The 17,097-nt window shown below is 37.1% G+C and overlaps 1 protein-coding gene across 2 annotated transcripts in view; it reads right to left on the bottom strand.

The window, feature by feature from the left end:
• The window catches only part of SLC15A5 (solute carrier family 15 member 5), a 93,967-nt gene that overhangs the window by 58,671 nt on the left and 18,199 nt on the right, over positions 1-17,097 (bottom strand). For both annotated transcript variants that reach the window (XM_088025559.1, XM_028119678.2), the window contains exons 4-5: positions 9,016-9,236; positions 4,813-4,999 (exon numbers count right to left, since the gene is read on the bottom strand). In XM_088025559.1, coding sequence (XP_087881685.1) covers positions 4,813-4,999; positions 9,016-9,236 — 408 coding nt within the window. The remainder of the gene's footprint in view (positions 1-4,812; positions 5,000-9,015; positions 9,237-17,097) is intronic.

The raw sequence follows: 17,097 nt of genomic DNA on the forward strand, positions 1-17,097 counted from the left end.
ACCTGATGCGAGACTTGATCCCAGGACCCTGGGATCATGACCTGAACTGAAGGCAGACGCTTAACCGGCTGAGCCACCCAGATGCCCTAAAATAATCCTATTTTCAATGAAGGTGATTGGACCCTTGACTCAATTTTTAATTTATTAAGCACTTTGGCTCCAATCAAAAAAGGAACCTTTTTTTTAAGATTTATTTATTTATTCTAGAGAGATAGAGAGAGAGCTTGTGCGAAAGGGGGGGTAGGGGCAGCGGGAGAGAATCTTCAAGCAGACTCTATGGTGAGGGTGGAGCCCCAGGCGGGGCTCATTCTCATGTCCCATGAGATCATGATCTGAGCCAAACCAGGAGTTGGCTGCTTAGCCGTCTGAGCCACCCAGGCGCCCTCAGAAAGGAACCTTTTATCAATGCCAATTATTAGAACAAGTATAGTTACTGGTTACGTAAAAAGTTACCAACACCTTGGTTGTCCCTTTATCATAAAGGACTTGGGGTTACAATTTGAATTTTCAAGTTTTTATTTTAAAGAGGAAGGCTTGGGAGATATTTGAATATACTTCATCCACATTTCAATTTAAATGTTATTTAAAAACCAAGATAATTGCTACCTACTGTGATATACACTTCTGCTTTATGCAAGACTTAATAACAATCTTAATTAGGCTAATTTTAGTCAGATTAATACTTGTGTATGTCAGCAGTAACTACTAAATACCACATACTGCAGGATTTTAATTAACATTAAGGAAAGGCAATACTCCTAGTATAAACATTTTTGAACTGAAAAAGGCTAAAATGAAGTATGTCCAATTATGACAGGATAAATCGCAATATCACTGATTTTACATTTTAGGTGAATTAAGGTTGACTTTTAAACAGATAAATCTGCTCACATGTAATGTTAGGAAAATACAGTCTTGATACAACTCTGAGCATAGCAAGCCTTTGCCTTTCACAGTTCTGGAAGGTTTGGAGATTCTTTATAGTTGGTACTGTGTTATACTCTTTGATTTCTTTAGGCGATAAAGTCAAGACTGTCCTATCTTGAATCAGAAACCCTTCTCTCGTTGCATTGTTTATGAGCTAGACAGAAAAAGTAAGTTTATTTTTTCCTTTATTAAATTTCTAGTTTGACCAACTGAGTAAGATTTCCCCATCCCTCACTCTTGGCCTGGGCTGTGATTATCCATGTCAAACACTAGGCATTGGCACTGTCTGCACCATCTGCCTCCTGAAACATGACAGTCCCTGGAAGGGGGATGATGAATGTGGAAGAAAGTGGGGGGTCTAAGCAGTAACTGCCTGTTGTAGCAACGAAAGGATTTTTTTTTTTTTATTCATTGCAGAGCCTTAATTAGAAATAGTAGTAAGGGGGCATCTGGGTGGCTTGGTCAGTTAAGCATCTGCCTTTGGCTCAGGTCATGATTCCCAGGGTCCTGAGATCCAGCCCTACATTGAGCCCCAAATTGGGCTCTCTGCTCAGGGGGGAGTCCGCTTCTCCCTCTCCCTCTGTGCTCTTTCTCACTGTCTCTCAAGTAAATAAATACAATCTTAACAAAAAAATAAAAGAAATAGCAGTAAGGATTCCAAATTATAATGATAATTTATTTACCTACTATCATCTAACAATTACTTTTCGCTGGTAAGTGGAATAATAATAATAATAATAATAATAATAATGCAATGGTCTTAGAATGAGAAGACCTGAATTCAAATGGCATTTATTCTCTTTTAGACCCTTGACCTATTAAATGACAGTTTATTATGATGCTAAATGGGATCTGTATAAGAAGGCGCCTAGGTTCAAGTTAGGAACTCATAAATATTTGTTCAAAATTTATGTACTTATATACGCCACTCACATTTTCAAGGCACTTGGGTTCAAAGTGAAAGGAGATTTTAATATTGGACTAATTCAGTTATGTAAATTACTACCAAAAAATACCCTAAGTCTGTGCTTGTATGTCCTGATGAAACTTGTTAATCTTCCATAATCATAAACGGAATATGAAGAACTGAAGCAAACATCTAGTTTTAAAAGATGCATATCATCACACTTTTTTTATATTCCCATAGCAAAATATTATGCAAATAAATGAACAAGTATGTAAATGAACAAATGAATGGAGTCTGGCTTAGAAACAACTGAATTCAGTATTCTGTACTCAGAGGAACATAGCTCAGTTTTTTTTTTTTTTAATGAGTCTAGATTTTTCTTTTTCCTGTCCAACAAGTCTGTTATCATTCTTGAAGGGGAATATTTAGTTCATATATATGAGATATGTTAGGTAACTCTGCCTAACTTTCCTCCATCCAGAAAAAACATACCCCTTTTAAAGAATAGAAAGGATTTTAAATATGTAAGAGTGGAGAATTGTCCAAGAAAAAGTTGCCCATATTTAAAATGAATTTCAGATATCTTATTCTCAGGGAAGACTTCTAATGGAGTTCTTTCAGCAATGCTGTAGAGCATATTTTCCTAAAATGGCCCAATTTAAAAAAAATAGTAATTAAGCATAATTTGGGAGCCCAGACTGGATTTCCATTATACTGTACAAGACTGCTGAAGTTTTTGGCATTTTGCAATATAAATTACCCCCATTTTGTCCTGCATTCATTCTGTTTTAATAGTGTACTTGCTGGGGGTGCCTGGGTGGCTCAATTGGTTAAGCCTCGACTCTTGGTTTCAGCTCAAGTCATAGTTTCAGGGTTGTGAGACTGAGCCCTGCATCAGGCTCCACACTCAGCACAGAGCCTGCATGAGATTCTCTCCCTCTCCCTCTGCCCCTCCCCATGTGGGCACTCTCTCTTTTTCAAATAAATAAATAAATAAAATCTTTAAAAATATAGTGTGCTTGCTGAGGGCATGTATGATGTCTTGCTTTTTGTTTATTCTTGAAATAGTGTTGGGCATTCACTAAATATTGGTTTTAGAATTTTTACACTGGCAGACCAAAAAGCACTTTTTAAGACTTAAGGATTGTCAAAACCTAGTAAGATTTATAGTTTGCCTAAACCAATTACGATAAATAATGTTGGGGTCAGAGGCTTAAGAACTCAATCAAAAAAGGTTATTTGCTAAAGACCTCTGTAATTGGAGATAACAACATACACTGAGGTAAGTTTAGTCACTTTGAGTTCTTTCCAAAAACAAATCTACCCTGTGATGTGATCTGAGGTGATCTGGTTGATGGCTTTGGTAACAAGAAGCATGCTCCCTAAAAATAACTTCTACAGAGAAACAGCCCCAAAAATGTAATAATGGGTTACTAAAAGGCCGTGTGGTCTCCACCGATCTCTAAAAGAGACGAATTAAGTGTAAGAACAGGTTAAATAAGAGAAGAGAATCTTCTAGATGTCTGACCCTATTTCAACAGAGTTATTTCTCAAGAAGACCATAAGACATTAGGTTATCATAATATGATATTTCTAAAGTGTTTCAAATTCCCTTTGCTTTCTGTTTATGTCCACCAATTAGACCTGTTCCCTACACTTGATGGCTCAATACTAGTTAACATTTATTAGAGCTTTCACTATGTGTCTGGATTATGCTCCAGTCACGGATGTCATCCGGAGTGATTTTGAAAGTCTTCCAGAACAGCGGGACCCCAAATTGGTCGAGGGTATGCCCCTAGTGAACAAAATAAGTGAATTAGAAGACGAGGAAGGTTAGGCTGCTTTTCAGGGTCATGCAGCAGGAGCTCAGCAACAGAGCAGAGGCTGAGGCCCAGATCTCTGACTCAGGTTGAGCGTGGTTTGGCTGTACCAGCACTTGTCCCCTGGTCCATGGCGGTGCCTGAGGGACCTCGTCCAGGCAGAGGCAGAGTGTGAGCAGAATGGACTTCAGTTCCTTCTCTCCCATTGCAATTGGAGAAATTTTATTTTATGGTCTATTGCTTGTGTTCTGAGTACGGTGACCTAATTTCTTTCCCTTTCAAAAATGAGAGTAGAGCTTTAGTGGTCCCACCATAATAAGAAAGCAGCAATTATGTGAGGTAGAGGATGTGTTGACTAATCTTATTGTGGTAAACACTTTGCAATGTATACTTGTATCAAATCATCACACCATACACCTCAGATTTCCACAATGTTAGATGTTAATTAAGCTGGAAAAGCAATAAAGCTGGGAAAAAATGCTTTAAATTACTGCTATATACCTTACTTTATGAATAAGTATTATATAGAAACTCTGAATCACAGTACTAATTTTTGGTAAATTTGCTACTGGTTCAGAAGTTAATCCCTCCCAAGCATTATTTTCTGGGTTCATTAACCTGTGTTAATTCTTTTTAAAGATTTTATTTATTTATTTCAGACAGAGAGAGAGAGAGAAAGAGAGAGCATGAGCACAAGTGGTGGGGGAGGGACAGAGGGAGAGGCAGACTCCCGGCTGAGCAGGGAGTCTGACACGGGGCTTGATCCTAGGGCCCTGGAATCATGACCTGAGCCAAAGGCAGCCGCTTAACCGACTGAGCCACCCAGGCACCCCAACCTCTGTTAATTTTTAAGAACACACTCAGCATTGTCTTAGGAGTAAGGGAAGATAGGCTGCTTGGTAGTACCAGAAATTTCACCGGGTCTTTACATCAGCTGTGTCCTCTGAGGAAGCATAAAAGGATGGGAAGAAAATGGGCTGCTGATATCTGCGTAGAGACTTGAGGAACTGGATGTTATTCTGCTCAAATTCATTTTCTTCCCAATTTGTCAAAATGGGTCTCTACTCCAGAACATACAGCTAGCTTAGATCTTAGCAGACTTTTTTTTTATTTTAAAATGTTGCAAACAATTCACTTGAGATGCTAAGTTGTACTTACTAATGCATGCCAACAGAAATGATCCATCTCTCTTCGAGGGAAAGAGGCAAGTGCTGAAATACTCTATACAAGGCGCCAGAATTAATAGTGGTAGGGTGCTGACGACATTCATTACTGCAACTGGCAGAAGAAATCCATCCAAATTCCGGTTGGAATTCATGGTCTGCACATAATATCCTGAAGGAATCTGTATTTGAGGGGGAAGGCAGCCAGGCATTAAGAGAGTGGCTTAACTCTGGAGAAAGAGTTGTAGCAGACGCTTCGCCCCGTGCAAGTACTCTGTGACAGATGATCAGAATGCTCCCCAGATCTTCAACATCCCAATTATGAGCTGACAAAGGGCAGTATGAGCTCTGTTCAGTCTATTGACAATACTGCTGATTCTTTATGGAGGAATCTTTTGTCATCCCGTCTAACTTCTTAATTTTCCTATGGAAAGTAAAGGTGACCCTAATTTTGTGCTTAGGATGACACATAAGAAATCAAATAACTGACTAAAAAAGTACAACTTTGTATCTAAGCAAACAGACTTTTCCCTGAAACAATAAGTTGAAAACCAGTAGAAAGTATTAAGGATGTTTGTTTTTACCCTGATGAAAATCATTGGGGGCTAGAAAAAATCCTTTGTATAGCATTTAGTTTGGTGGCAAAACAGGTAGGAATGATTTTTACTAAGAAGAGGGGCCCAATGTAGCTACATAGTACTTGTCATAGGTTGTCTTTGTTGGCTCCTTGGATAGGCTTCACTTCTAAAATGAGACAAATAACACGAAAGAAGAAAAACAAAATATACTTGTGTTTACACTCTTGTTTTAAACTAAGTGTGTGACACTAGTGGACCATCAAGGAAACTGTGTGAAAAACGTTTGCATAATAAACTAACAGATAAGAAATGAAAACCTAACAAACAAAATTCCCCCAAAGCCAAACAAAGAAAACCGCTATCCCATCCCAGACCCTCAGTGTAGTGTCAGAATTTCTTCATTTTTTAAAATAACCCTAATCCTAACTAAAAGTGTAACCTGAACTTGAGCCTCTTCAAGTATGCCAAACCTCTTGTTAAAAAGCACAGTGTCACAGGAACGAGGGCATCTCTTTGCTTTTCTAGTTTGTGAACTTGGTTGCAATCACTCATCATTATCACTCACAGTGCATAGTATTTCTTTAATTTCCAGTGGAGCACAAAACTGCTAAGTCACTTGGAAAGGAAGTCAACCTGAGTCTTGTCCTTAAGGAATGGATTCTCCAAACCATTTTTTCTTGCCGTGCGTGCACTATGTTTGGATTTCTGCCTTATCGCCATATTGGGAGAGCAGCCCTGCTCAAATATCCAGATGATAACCCTGTTTGAGACTTTTCACCAACTCCTCTGTTATCAACTGTACAATTTGAGAGGGTATAAGAAGAGTCAGAGTCGTAAGTATAGTTGTCAACGAGCCCACCACTTGTAAAATGAGCCCCTTGCTGTGTTAACTACCTAAACCCAGGAATGGACTATATCTTCACATTCTATCTATATAAAATTTGTCCTGGTGTTAATTCATCTTCCAATCTTTAATGTGACCTTTAGGATTATAAACAAGGATTGCCTTGGTTGGGTGCAGATGGCAAGACTGAAGGGAACATTAGCTAGTTCTGCCCTACTTCTATAAAATTATTAAGCATGTATCCTCCAATCAGAGGAAAATGAATGATGTTTTTTTAAAAAAAAAAGTGCTGGCAGCAGATCCGCTCAAAGACTAAAAGGCTCGCAGCATAACTTGGAAGTTTCTGTTACTGATTTCAAATGAGAATTATTGTTAATAGGAATAAAGTTATTATCGGCATGAATCACAGACACAGAAACCTGTTAACTTAATAATGTGGCAAATGTACTATTAATCTTTAGTGAAGCAATATTAATATATTGCCTAATCTAAGAAAAGGCTCCAGTGTCTTGAAAGCTTGAAATCATTTCTGCTTCTGCCTCAAGTTCTGAAATCATCCCCTTTTAAAATTTTAAATACTTTTATTTCATACAAGCCTCTGAGTATTCAGAAATAATTGCTGTCAATAGAGATTCATTTTCACCTTTGAGTGGCCAGTAATGTCAAATGGCAACATCATCCGCCTTAATATCAACATATTTTAAATGTATGTCTTGGAACTGAAGGTCAGTAATGGCTTCTAAATTTAAAATATGGAATTCAAGGATGTTTTATTCTTGGTACTTTGATCGCCTTTATGCTGGTGATTATTTCATCTGAAGGTAAAAATCTAATTTCAGCCTTATCCCATTGGAAGTTTCTTCTGCCTCCCTTGAGAAGTACATTCTAAATTTTTTCTTTTTTTGGAATTTTCTGGCATTACATTACTGTGTATAATTTTGGAACCTATATGTCTGTATCAGGGATTTTTAACCCAGCTGCAAGAGAGGCATTGTGGGTAATAACAAACTGTGGGTGTTGATAACAGCCATATATTAGCGGGGTGACTGCAAGCAAGTTACAGTTTACTTCATGTCTCTGAGCCACAGATTTAGGATCATAATAACAGCCATGGTAAGTGTGCTATGGGGATTAAGTTAGATACTATGAAGTCATCTTTTAGGAGCTATGACCTGTATAAGTGATCAAGGATTAGTAGCTTTTGTTCTTTGCAATACCTGGGCATCTAGATTTGGTGAGATAGTTAAAATTCAGTTTATTGAAATTTATGGTAATTTATGTCAAATTAAAAAATTTATGACATTTTGCAGAAAAGACTCAAATTTAGTCAAAAGAAATAGCAAGTGTCACTGCATTACGAAGATAGAGAATCAGTAATTTGTGCTATTTGCACAGAAGGTTCAAGGCTAGCTATGGACTACTTAGTAATTTTGTCCTTATTATTAATTTTGCCCTTTTAAGATGTTCTTTATGACTTTAAATATTATATATATGGGTAATATTTTTGTGTTTTTGTGCCGGCTCCTACTGTGGAGTCAGGAGAGATGTTGAATCTGCTAAATTAACCTAGCTTTCATGCAGTGTTTACAGCAAGGGTTCTTGGCAAACTTTTTTGCAAAGGACCAGATAGAAAATATTTCCACATACTGATTTTATTGCAACCACTCAACCCTGCTGTTTTCATGCATCAAGGAGACATAGTATGAGAAATAAACAAGAATGGCTGTGTTCCAATAATACTTTATAAAATATTTTTCTTTTGATTTTTTTCAAGCGTATAAAAATTTAAAAACTTTTTATCTTGCAGGACATGCAAAAAAAAAAAAAAAAAAAGCAGCAGCAAGCTGGATTTGGCCGGAAGGCAGTAATTTGCTGACCTCTGGTCAGTTAGAGCAGGCATTGTCCTAAGAGTCAGCAGGTAGATTTGTTTTTCCTCTCACTATTATTAACTGTGTGACTTAGCTATCCCTTCCAGAATCACTTAATTTTTCTGAGCCTCAGTTTCCTCTTCAACAAATGAAGTAGTTGAGTAAGTTAATCTCTAAGTTTCTTTTTAGCTCTATTGCTCTGAGGTTTACGAATGTAACTCACTCATTAGCCATCTAAATTCCAAGTTAGCAGCAAATATAGTCCTGAATTTCTTCAAAGACTTTATAGTCGCTTATATTTCTTCGTAAGTTTGTCTTTGACCATTATCATAGTAAAATTGTTTTTTGATCACATATATTTATAAAAGGTACTTTGGACTTGCTGTTTTACCTCTAATTTCTCCACAGCATAGGGACTGATTCACCAAGAAACTAAGGGTGGGTAGGGAAATAATCACTTGTTCATTAGAACATATACTTGAGTACAGGGGGTGGTACCTAAATCAGTCAAGTTAGCTACATGTTAGTACTAGATTTTAAAGGTTTAATGAAGGAGGAAGGCAAACCTTTGGCTGAAAAAAAGGTTGGATAATTGCTCACAGATCTCATATTTTTGTGCATTGCTCTTATACCTTGTGACTATGCACTCTGAAATATCGTCCGCATCTTCTGAAAGACATTTCCAGTTTTACAGGAGAAACAACACACTGGGTTCTCCTCAGGTATGTTTTGCCTGACCCCACTTGTCTCTTGAAATTAGAGCCTGTAATGATGAGAAACATTTATAGGATAACTGCCTGACAAAGTGTACGAGAAGAGTTTGATGGGGTGAAAATAAATATTTATTTGTAATGTTCACATAAAATCATTTTATTATTATTGGGGCAGTACTCATTACCCTTCCTTACCTGCATAATGCATATTCTGTAGAGGAGCTGAAAAATGAAGAGAGGGAGAAGGGTGAAGAAAAATTTTGTATCTTCTACGTGGAGCTCACTATAGCAACCGCCATTTTTTTTCTTGGCATGGTCTAACCAGCTTGTCACATCTCCAGCAAGACGGCAATAGCGCAGACAGCATATTTTCAGTGCATTAATAAACACACCAAAGGTTGTCAGGAGGGAGCAACCTGCAAATAATTCGAGATATTATGTATTAGTAAAGGAATTGTTCTTCAATTTTCCGAGATGTCCATCAGAAAGATGACAATTGCAAGGATGAAGGACAGTAAAGTGACTGAAAAGGTTTTAGTACCCAAGAGGCTGAATTCAAAGGAACATGCTTCTGACAAGGGTTCTGGCATCCTGGTGACCAGCCCAAGGTAGTGCCTGACAGCTAATGTAAAAAATGAAAAAGGTAAGATCAATGGGAACATATTAAAAAGGAATGAAAGGTGACAAAATAAAACACCAAAGTAAGAAATTCCACAATCTCTTAGAAGTCTAACTCATTAGTGAATAAGACAACCAGAACTTTATTTTACAGTCTTAACACAAAGGACTGGTACTATTTCTTAATATAAACGGTTAAATAAATAATCCTCACTTGTCAGGTAGAGGGTGGTTTCTTATTTTGACATGGAGATGAAGCGTGATATATTCTCTGCTTTGACGTTATCCTTGAATTTCAGACGTAAAGTTAAACTTCGAACTCTTCAAATGACTTTATATGTGTTGATAGTGTCACTAAAAGTTGAGATTGGATTAGCTGGCTTTTGACTTTTCCAGTAGATTCCTCTGGGTTTATATGGCTGTCACTTAAGCATCCGAAGCATTTTATTGCTTCAGATGTTAGCAGTTACTTACTGCTTGTGATTTGCAACCTCACTATTGCTTCTTTTATGATTTTTCAGATTCCACCTTTTCTTTGACTCCATTAGGACTTCCTGATACAATGACAGATAAGGGACCCCCCCCACCACCACTTTGAGTTAGCAGTTCAGCTGTGCCACCATAATTGTTACAATTTTTCATAGTACTCCCTTGACCAAATAAATCCTTCCACAAATTACATAGACACCAAACCATGGTTGTAGGATAAATGGTATAATAAATGTAAAAATGTTTGAGTTTCTCCAAGGAAGACCACTGTAGAAATTCAAAGTATAGTCTGATGGTCATTTTGTTTATGTTCAAATTTCCCATAATAAAATTCTCCATGAAATATATTCTAACCAAATTCATATAAATGTGATCAAGTATTGGTTTTTATATTTAAATAAAGAATATTTATTAATATTTCTTTTTATGGTTATAGAGTGACTATATTGATTTGATCTCTTTTAAGAGTTGTAATAGACCTATTATGTCAGCCTTTGATTAATTGAAGAAGCTGGGGGCCTGGTAATTGAATATGGAACCTTTCACCTCTAAGTCACTGAATCAAATCCAACCCAAATTGGTAGTGACCAAGAGTGATTATAGCAGTGGCTCTTTGGTGGCCTCTGTGAAGTGTGTTGAGGTCAAGTGGAAGTATGTCAGAATAATTGCATCTCCTATGGGTTCATACCTGTGGTCACTATTGCCTCTCCTTAGTCACTATTGCCAGAAAAGCTCAGGGACTGAGAATGCCAAGGGAACAGAAGCCCGTGTGAGTGGTTGTGTCTCTTAGGAGAGAGGAGGGACATCTTTCTATTATTGCGGGAAGAACTGCCCTATTATGAGACTTTCCTAGCTATTTCAATTAGTTTACTTAAGACTTTAGTAAAATGAGAACTGAGAATGCCTTGATGAACAGTCTGGAGACTGAATTTGAACAGGTCTGGGCTAGGAGGCTTAACTTCCTGACATTTCCTTATGATCTTGTCTCTGTTGCTCATCAGTCTGTTCTCTGCTCAACTTTTGCAAAACAGTGCTGTGTAGATGGGAGGGTTATTACTGGCATTAATCCAACTTACTCTATGCTTTCGAATAGGCTTTATGATGAGGTGATCACTATTCATAGGATGAAGGACTATTTCCAAAGGTATTCTCCCCAATTTCCCCTCTCCTTTTTTTTTAAATTCAGGTGCTTATAACGAATACGTGTTTTGAACCCATCAGTCTGTTTTTGTTTAAGCGAATCACTATTTGTTGCAAGATGAATTATTATCTACTCTTAATGCATGGTAAACTGATACCTGCAATCTTATTAAATAGTTAAATATCTTTATCATATTATTTCTAAAGAGAAATAGTTTAGATTATTGCTTCTTAAACTAGCTGTGTTAAAAAAACTTTTTTTAAAAAGTCTCACAATAAAAAATTTTTTTAAAAAGTCTCAACCATTATGGCCAATACATTTTTAAAGTAACCATAAAATGTAATACCTAAAGAATAAAACAAAGACATATAAAATATAAGTCCTAATATTTTTATTATTAGATTCAACAGACATAGAATCTAACTTTCTGTAAATGTTTCTACATGTTTTCTCTCAGTGTCTGTATTTATTTTGTTGCATATCAGTAACAAACAGTTCATTGATCAGCACTGCTCCATGGATCAGGCTTTGAGTAGCATTGGCTTCAACTGAATACACACTTTGAAAAATGAATTTTATTTAAACAAGTAAAGTTATATCTGATAGGGTGATATGAAACAACAAAAACAAAATGGTTAAGATCAAGAAATGATTGAGCATGAATGAGGTCTAAAATTTTAGCTAGGACAGGGAGGGCACATAATTGATTCCAAACAAATGTGAATAAGCAATCATTCATTCATTCAACACACTAAGTACCTACTATGTGCCAAAGGCTTTTAGGGCCCTGAGAATATAATAGTGAACAAGACCCACCCATCCCTGAGTTTTCTTTCTGGCGGGGGAGACACTAAACAAGCAGAAAAATATTAGGCAAGTTCAATGATGAAAGCCAAATGGACTGGTAAGACAGATACTCATTATGGGATATAGAGTATAGAGGGAGCAGAAAGAGCCGAAATTAGAGCTGCGGATTGAATGACTGCAAGTAGGCCAAAGACATGGAGGAAGCATATGCCAGGCATGTCAATAGGGTAGAAATAAGCTGAGGGGCGTCTGGGTGGCTCAGTCGGTTAAGCATCAGACTTCAGCTCAGGTCATGATCTCAGGGTCTTGGGATCAAGCCCCTGGTCAGGCTCCCCGTTCAGGGGGGAATCTGCTTGTCTCTCTCCCTCTGCCCCTTCCCCTGCTTATACTCCCTATCTTTGCCTCTGTCTCTCTCTCAAATAAACTAAAATAAAAATCTTAAAAAAAGAAGAAGCTGAGAGGGGTTCAGGATCCATAAAGGCCAATGAGGCAGTACCTCAGTTAGTAAGAAGATTGGAAGGAGGTGAGGTCCAAAAGTTGGTCAAGGATCACACTTCACAGGCTGAAGTAAGGAGCTTGGAGTTTGCCTTCAGTGTGTTATGGGAAAGCATTAAGAAATTTTATGCAGAGGGGAGATATTGTAGAATGTATACATTTAAAAAGCTACTCTTGAAGTCTGGTAGTGGTGTGGATAATAGGTTTTGGAAAACAAGAGGGAAAGCTGAGAGAGGGCAAGCGATAGTGATGACTTGGAATAGTGATAGCAGTGAAGAGAAGTGGACAGAATGGCATGTGTGTTTGAACAACCAGTGGAATTTTATGATGGCGGTGGGGGGTGGAGTTTAAGAAATGAGAAAATTTGAGGATGACTACTTATTTTTCCCTTAAAAATACTGGGTGTTGGTGATATACACTGAGGTGGAAAAGACAAGAAAGGGGCTGGGTTGCAGCTGGGTGAATCAGGAGTTGGGTTTGGTCAGGTTAAGTTTGAGAGGACCATTAGATAACCAAGTTAAAATGTCGATGCCCGTCTTCAAGAAATGTATGAAAAGTTCTTGTCTTCTAGTGGCATGTTTTCTGTTCTTTTCATTTTTGAGCGTTTATACCTTTTTGTCCTTGTATTTTTATTTTAATGAGGTTTTGAAAGGTAGCATTAAACATGTGTGGTCAATCCATGATTTGAAGTCTTATTCCTAAATTTATATATGTATATATATGTATATATATATATATATATATATATATATATATATATATATATATATATGAAGGGAGAGGGGAGGTAAACTGTGTAGAAATGTTTTAAATTGAAAAATAAAAGTTTTCTACCATAAAAAAAAATGTTGACTAGAAGTTGGATATATGTATGAGTTTAAAGGTGAGGTCGATATGAACTTGAGTGTTTGGTATATAGTTGACATTAAAAGTGGATTAGAGATTACTTAAGGAAAGAGGGAGTGAAGAGATGGGGTCCAGGGAATGAATCCTAGGGCTTCACATCAGTTAGAAGACTATCAGAGGAGCAAAGAGAAGGACTATCAAGGAGATTGAGAAGGAGTGGACAGTGCGCTATATGGGTTTTAAGTCAGAGGGAAAAGAAGGCAGAGAAGTAGTAATCCTAAATTGATCAGCTGACCTGGGAGGGCATCACAAGCTAGTTGGAGAGGGCAAGAAAAGGAAAGGTACAGTCAACGGCCTGCCCAAGGAGAGCAGCAATTGCCCCATCAAACCGGGGAGTTATCCCTGAATGTTAGGAGAGATACCCTGTTGTAAACATCTCCATCTAAACATCACACCACCTCTGTGGATTAATCCATAAGACTTAATAGAAAATTCATGCCTTCTGTACAAATAATTTGGGGTATCATGTAGACTTCTCTTTAAAAAAAAATCCATTGTCATTATAATTTTCAAATTGCTTTTCTGCACCAGGAGCAGAAATGGGAAGTTGAAAAAAAAGAAAGGAATGAAAACGCAACTGAGACTTCAAGCTCTAGTTTAAATGTGCATGGCAAACACACCAGGCGTGCACATTTTAAAATAAAACAGATGAGCTATTTTAAATGTTTTATTGCAAAACTTAAAGATTGTAGCTATTACTATTAAAAAAAAAACTTTAGAAAGCAATTTTTCTATTCTTTTACCTTTAAGTCCTTGGCTCTGATGTTCTGCTCCTCTGACCTTGATCTAATCATGAATATCTATGCTACTTAATTATAATAAAAAAAGCCTACATTGCACTCTAGATGGTAGATGCACATTTTTTCTTCTTTGGTCACCTGCCAGTTCTCAAAATTATAGCAGTGGGAAGAAATGCAAATGAAGGCCGTGCTTGACAGCTAAACATAATGGAATGCATGGTCCACATTTGAAAAGTTACCTTAAAATAAAAGGTAGCATATAAAAAATCATTTCTTTAAGGTCACCTATGGCTTTGAATTACAGCTTTGAGGAATTTCCAATTTAGTCATCAGAGAGGAAGAAGCCAAAATAAGGATTATATACTTTGCTAGAGGGAAGGCAGAGTTTTACTTCATCGTAGCTGGGTGATCTTATAACTTGGAAATGGAAAACAAAACAAAACTGAAAACTACGAAGTATTCAGTTTATGGAGTATTGTGTAAAGGAAACAACTCGGGAACATTTTCTATTATACTTTTAATTACAACTAATAAATTTTTTTCTTGTGAATTTCCAAAGAAAGATTACTTCATCATATGTTAAAATATGTAACATATGGACTACAATAGGTTGGTGGTGAACAGTTGATTATATATGTCTGTATTACTTTAAGAATTGTATTTCTTTATTCAGATAAATATATTCTTAAGTAGGAAATCGGGAAGTATTCACAAAACCCCAGAATTATGTGCTAATTACACACTCCAGAAATGGCTAAAGTTGTCTTTCCATGAAATTTTATGCTTTACAGTTTTCTCTTTTTTGCTATGCGGGCTGACAAAGACCATCCCTCAGATACCTTTCTGCATATTGAACCCATTCCACAGATTGCCAGGAGGATGTGCACTGCTTAGCTGTGATCCACAGACCACAGAGCTCTGAGAAATGGGGGCAGACGCTCCTATGGATGGAATTTTCCATGCTTTTGAATGTGCTGTAATAAAATGAGCTCTACACTGGGGTTATGCGTAAGTGATGAAGCACTGAATTCTACTCCTGAAACCAATGTTGTACTGTATGTTAACTAACTTGAATTTATTTATTTTATTTTTATTTATTTTTAAATATTTTATTTATTTATTCATGAGAAACAGAGAGAGAGAGGCAGAAGCAGAGGGAGAAGTAGGCTCCCCACAGAGCAGGGAGCCCGATGTGGGACTCGATCCCAGGACCCTGGGATCATGACCTGAGCCGAAGGCAGAGGCTTAACCGACTGAGCCACCCAGGCGTCCCTAAGTAACTTGAATTTAAATAAAAAAAAAAAAATGAGCTCTAGCCTGAGAAAAATGAGGCCTGGTTTCTGGTTCCATGTCAGTCGTTTTCTGTGAGGTAAGTCATTTAGTTTAATTATGCTTTGGTTTCTGCCCTGAGTTTACCAATAACAAACACTGAGCATTTGCCATATTCCGAGCATTTGTAAGACAATGGAATACCTAATTTTATCCATAAGTAGATCATTTCAACATAATATAGTAGATCAAATGGCAAAGATATCCTGAAGTTGCCAGAGGAGCAGAACAAAACATATGGAGTCTGAGCTATAAAAGGATTCACAGTACCCTTTGTCTATGATAAATTTGCAAATATTATTCCCCATTTGTCATATATCACGGTACCCTTCCTACCTACTTCACAGACGGGAGGTGAAAGTGAAGTAACATTGGTGAAGGTGCTCAGCTGGTAAAAATACAACTCATCGCATCACTCTTAGTGGTAGTAGTTGTATAGAGAGGTAGTAGAGACGGTGTGGTAAAAAGAAAATATATGAGAAATTAAGGTCAGAGTTAGACAAGATAGATTAATAGACTGAGCAAAGGAACAGAGTAGAAACTCCAGAAACGCAAGTGTCTGTGTACAATGAGGTTGATATCTCAAATTATTGGGGAAAATACAGACTTTTAAATAAGTGAGTTTGCATAACTTGATAGTTACATGGAAAAAAGATAAAATTGAGTTCACTCTTTTTTTTTTAAAAGATTTTATTTATTTATTTGACAGAGACAGACACAGCGAGAGAGGGAACACAAGCAGGGGGAGTGGGAGAGGGAGAAGCAGGCTTCCTGCAAAGCGGGGAGCCCAATACGGGGCTCGATCCCAGGACCCTGGGATCATAACCTGAGCCAAAGGCAGACGCTTAACGACTGAGCCATCCAGGCATCCAAAATTGAGTTCACTCTTAAAACCAATTTTACTTTTCAAAAAAGATTTCATTAATTCATTAATTTGAGAGAGAGCAGGTGGAGGAACAGTGGGAGCGGGAGAGAGAGAATCTCAAGCAGACTCTGTGCTGAGCATGGAGCTCGATGTGGGGCTTGATCCCACAACCTGAGCCAAAATCAAGAGTCGGAGGCTTAACCGACTGAGCCAGCCAGGTGCCCCAAAACCTATTTTAATACAACTTCCGAATGGGTCAGAGATGTAAGGGTAAAAAAAAAATGAAAGAATATGAATACTGAAAGAAAATATGAGTGAGTATCTTTATAATCTGGGAGTAAGGAAAACTATTCCAACATAATTCAAAATCTAGATGCAATTAGGGAGAAGATTAATAAATTTTATTATAAACATAACCCCCCACCAAAAGGGACAAAACAAACTTAAAAATCTTGTGTGTAGAAAAAAAAACACAAGAATCAAAGTTAAAAGATATATGATAAATGGGGAATAATATTTGCAAATTTTATCATAGACAAAGGGTTAACATCTACAATATAGAAAAATCTTCTAAAAATTGAAAGAAAAAGTCCACAATCCTATAGAAAAAAATGGACTAGTGTACGAACAGGTAGTTCACTGAAAGAAATACAAATTGTTCTAAGCAATGAAAAGAAGTTCAACTTTTCTCATAATAAGAGAAATGCCAATTAAAACTTTTGTAAGGTACCATTTTCCACCCTCAAGTTGTCAAAAATCCAGAAGTTTGACATTACTGTGTTGGAAAGACTATGGGAAAACAGGCATTCTCGTACATTTTTGGTGGAAACACAATGGTACAACCACTATGGAAGGGAATTTGCCAAAATATAGCAAAGTTGTGTGTA

Source organism: Eumetopias jubatus, unplaced genomic scaffold (assembly GCF_037043125.1).
Source record: "Eumetopias jubatus isolate StellerSeaLion01/CBP00866 unplaced genomic scaffold, mEumJub1_p1.0 scaffold_8, whole genome shotgun sequence".
Classification (NCBI taxonomy): Eukaryota; Metazoa; Chordata; class Mammalia; order Carnivora; family Otariidae; genus Eumetopias; species Eumetopias jubatus.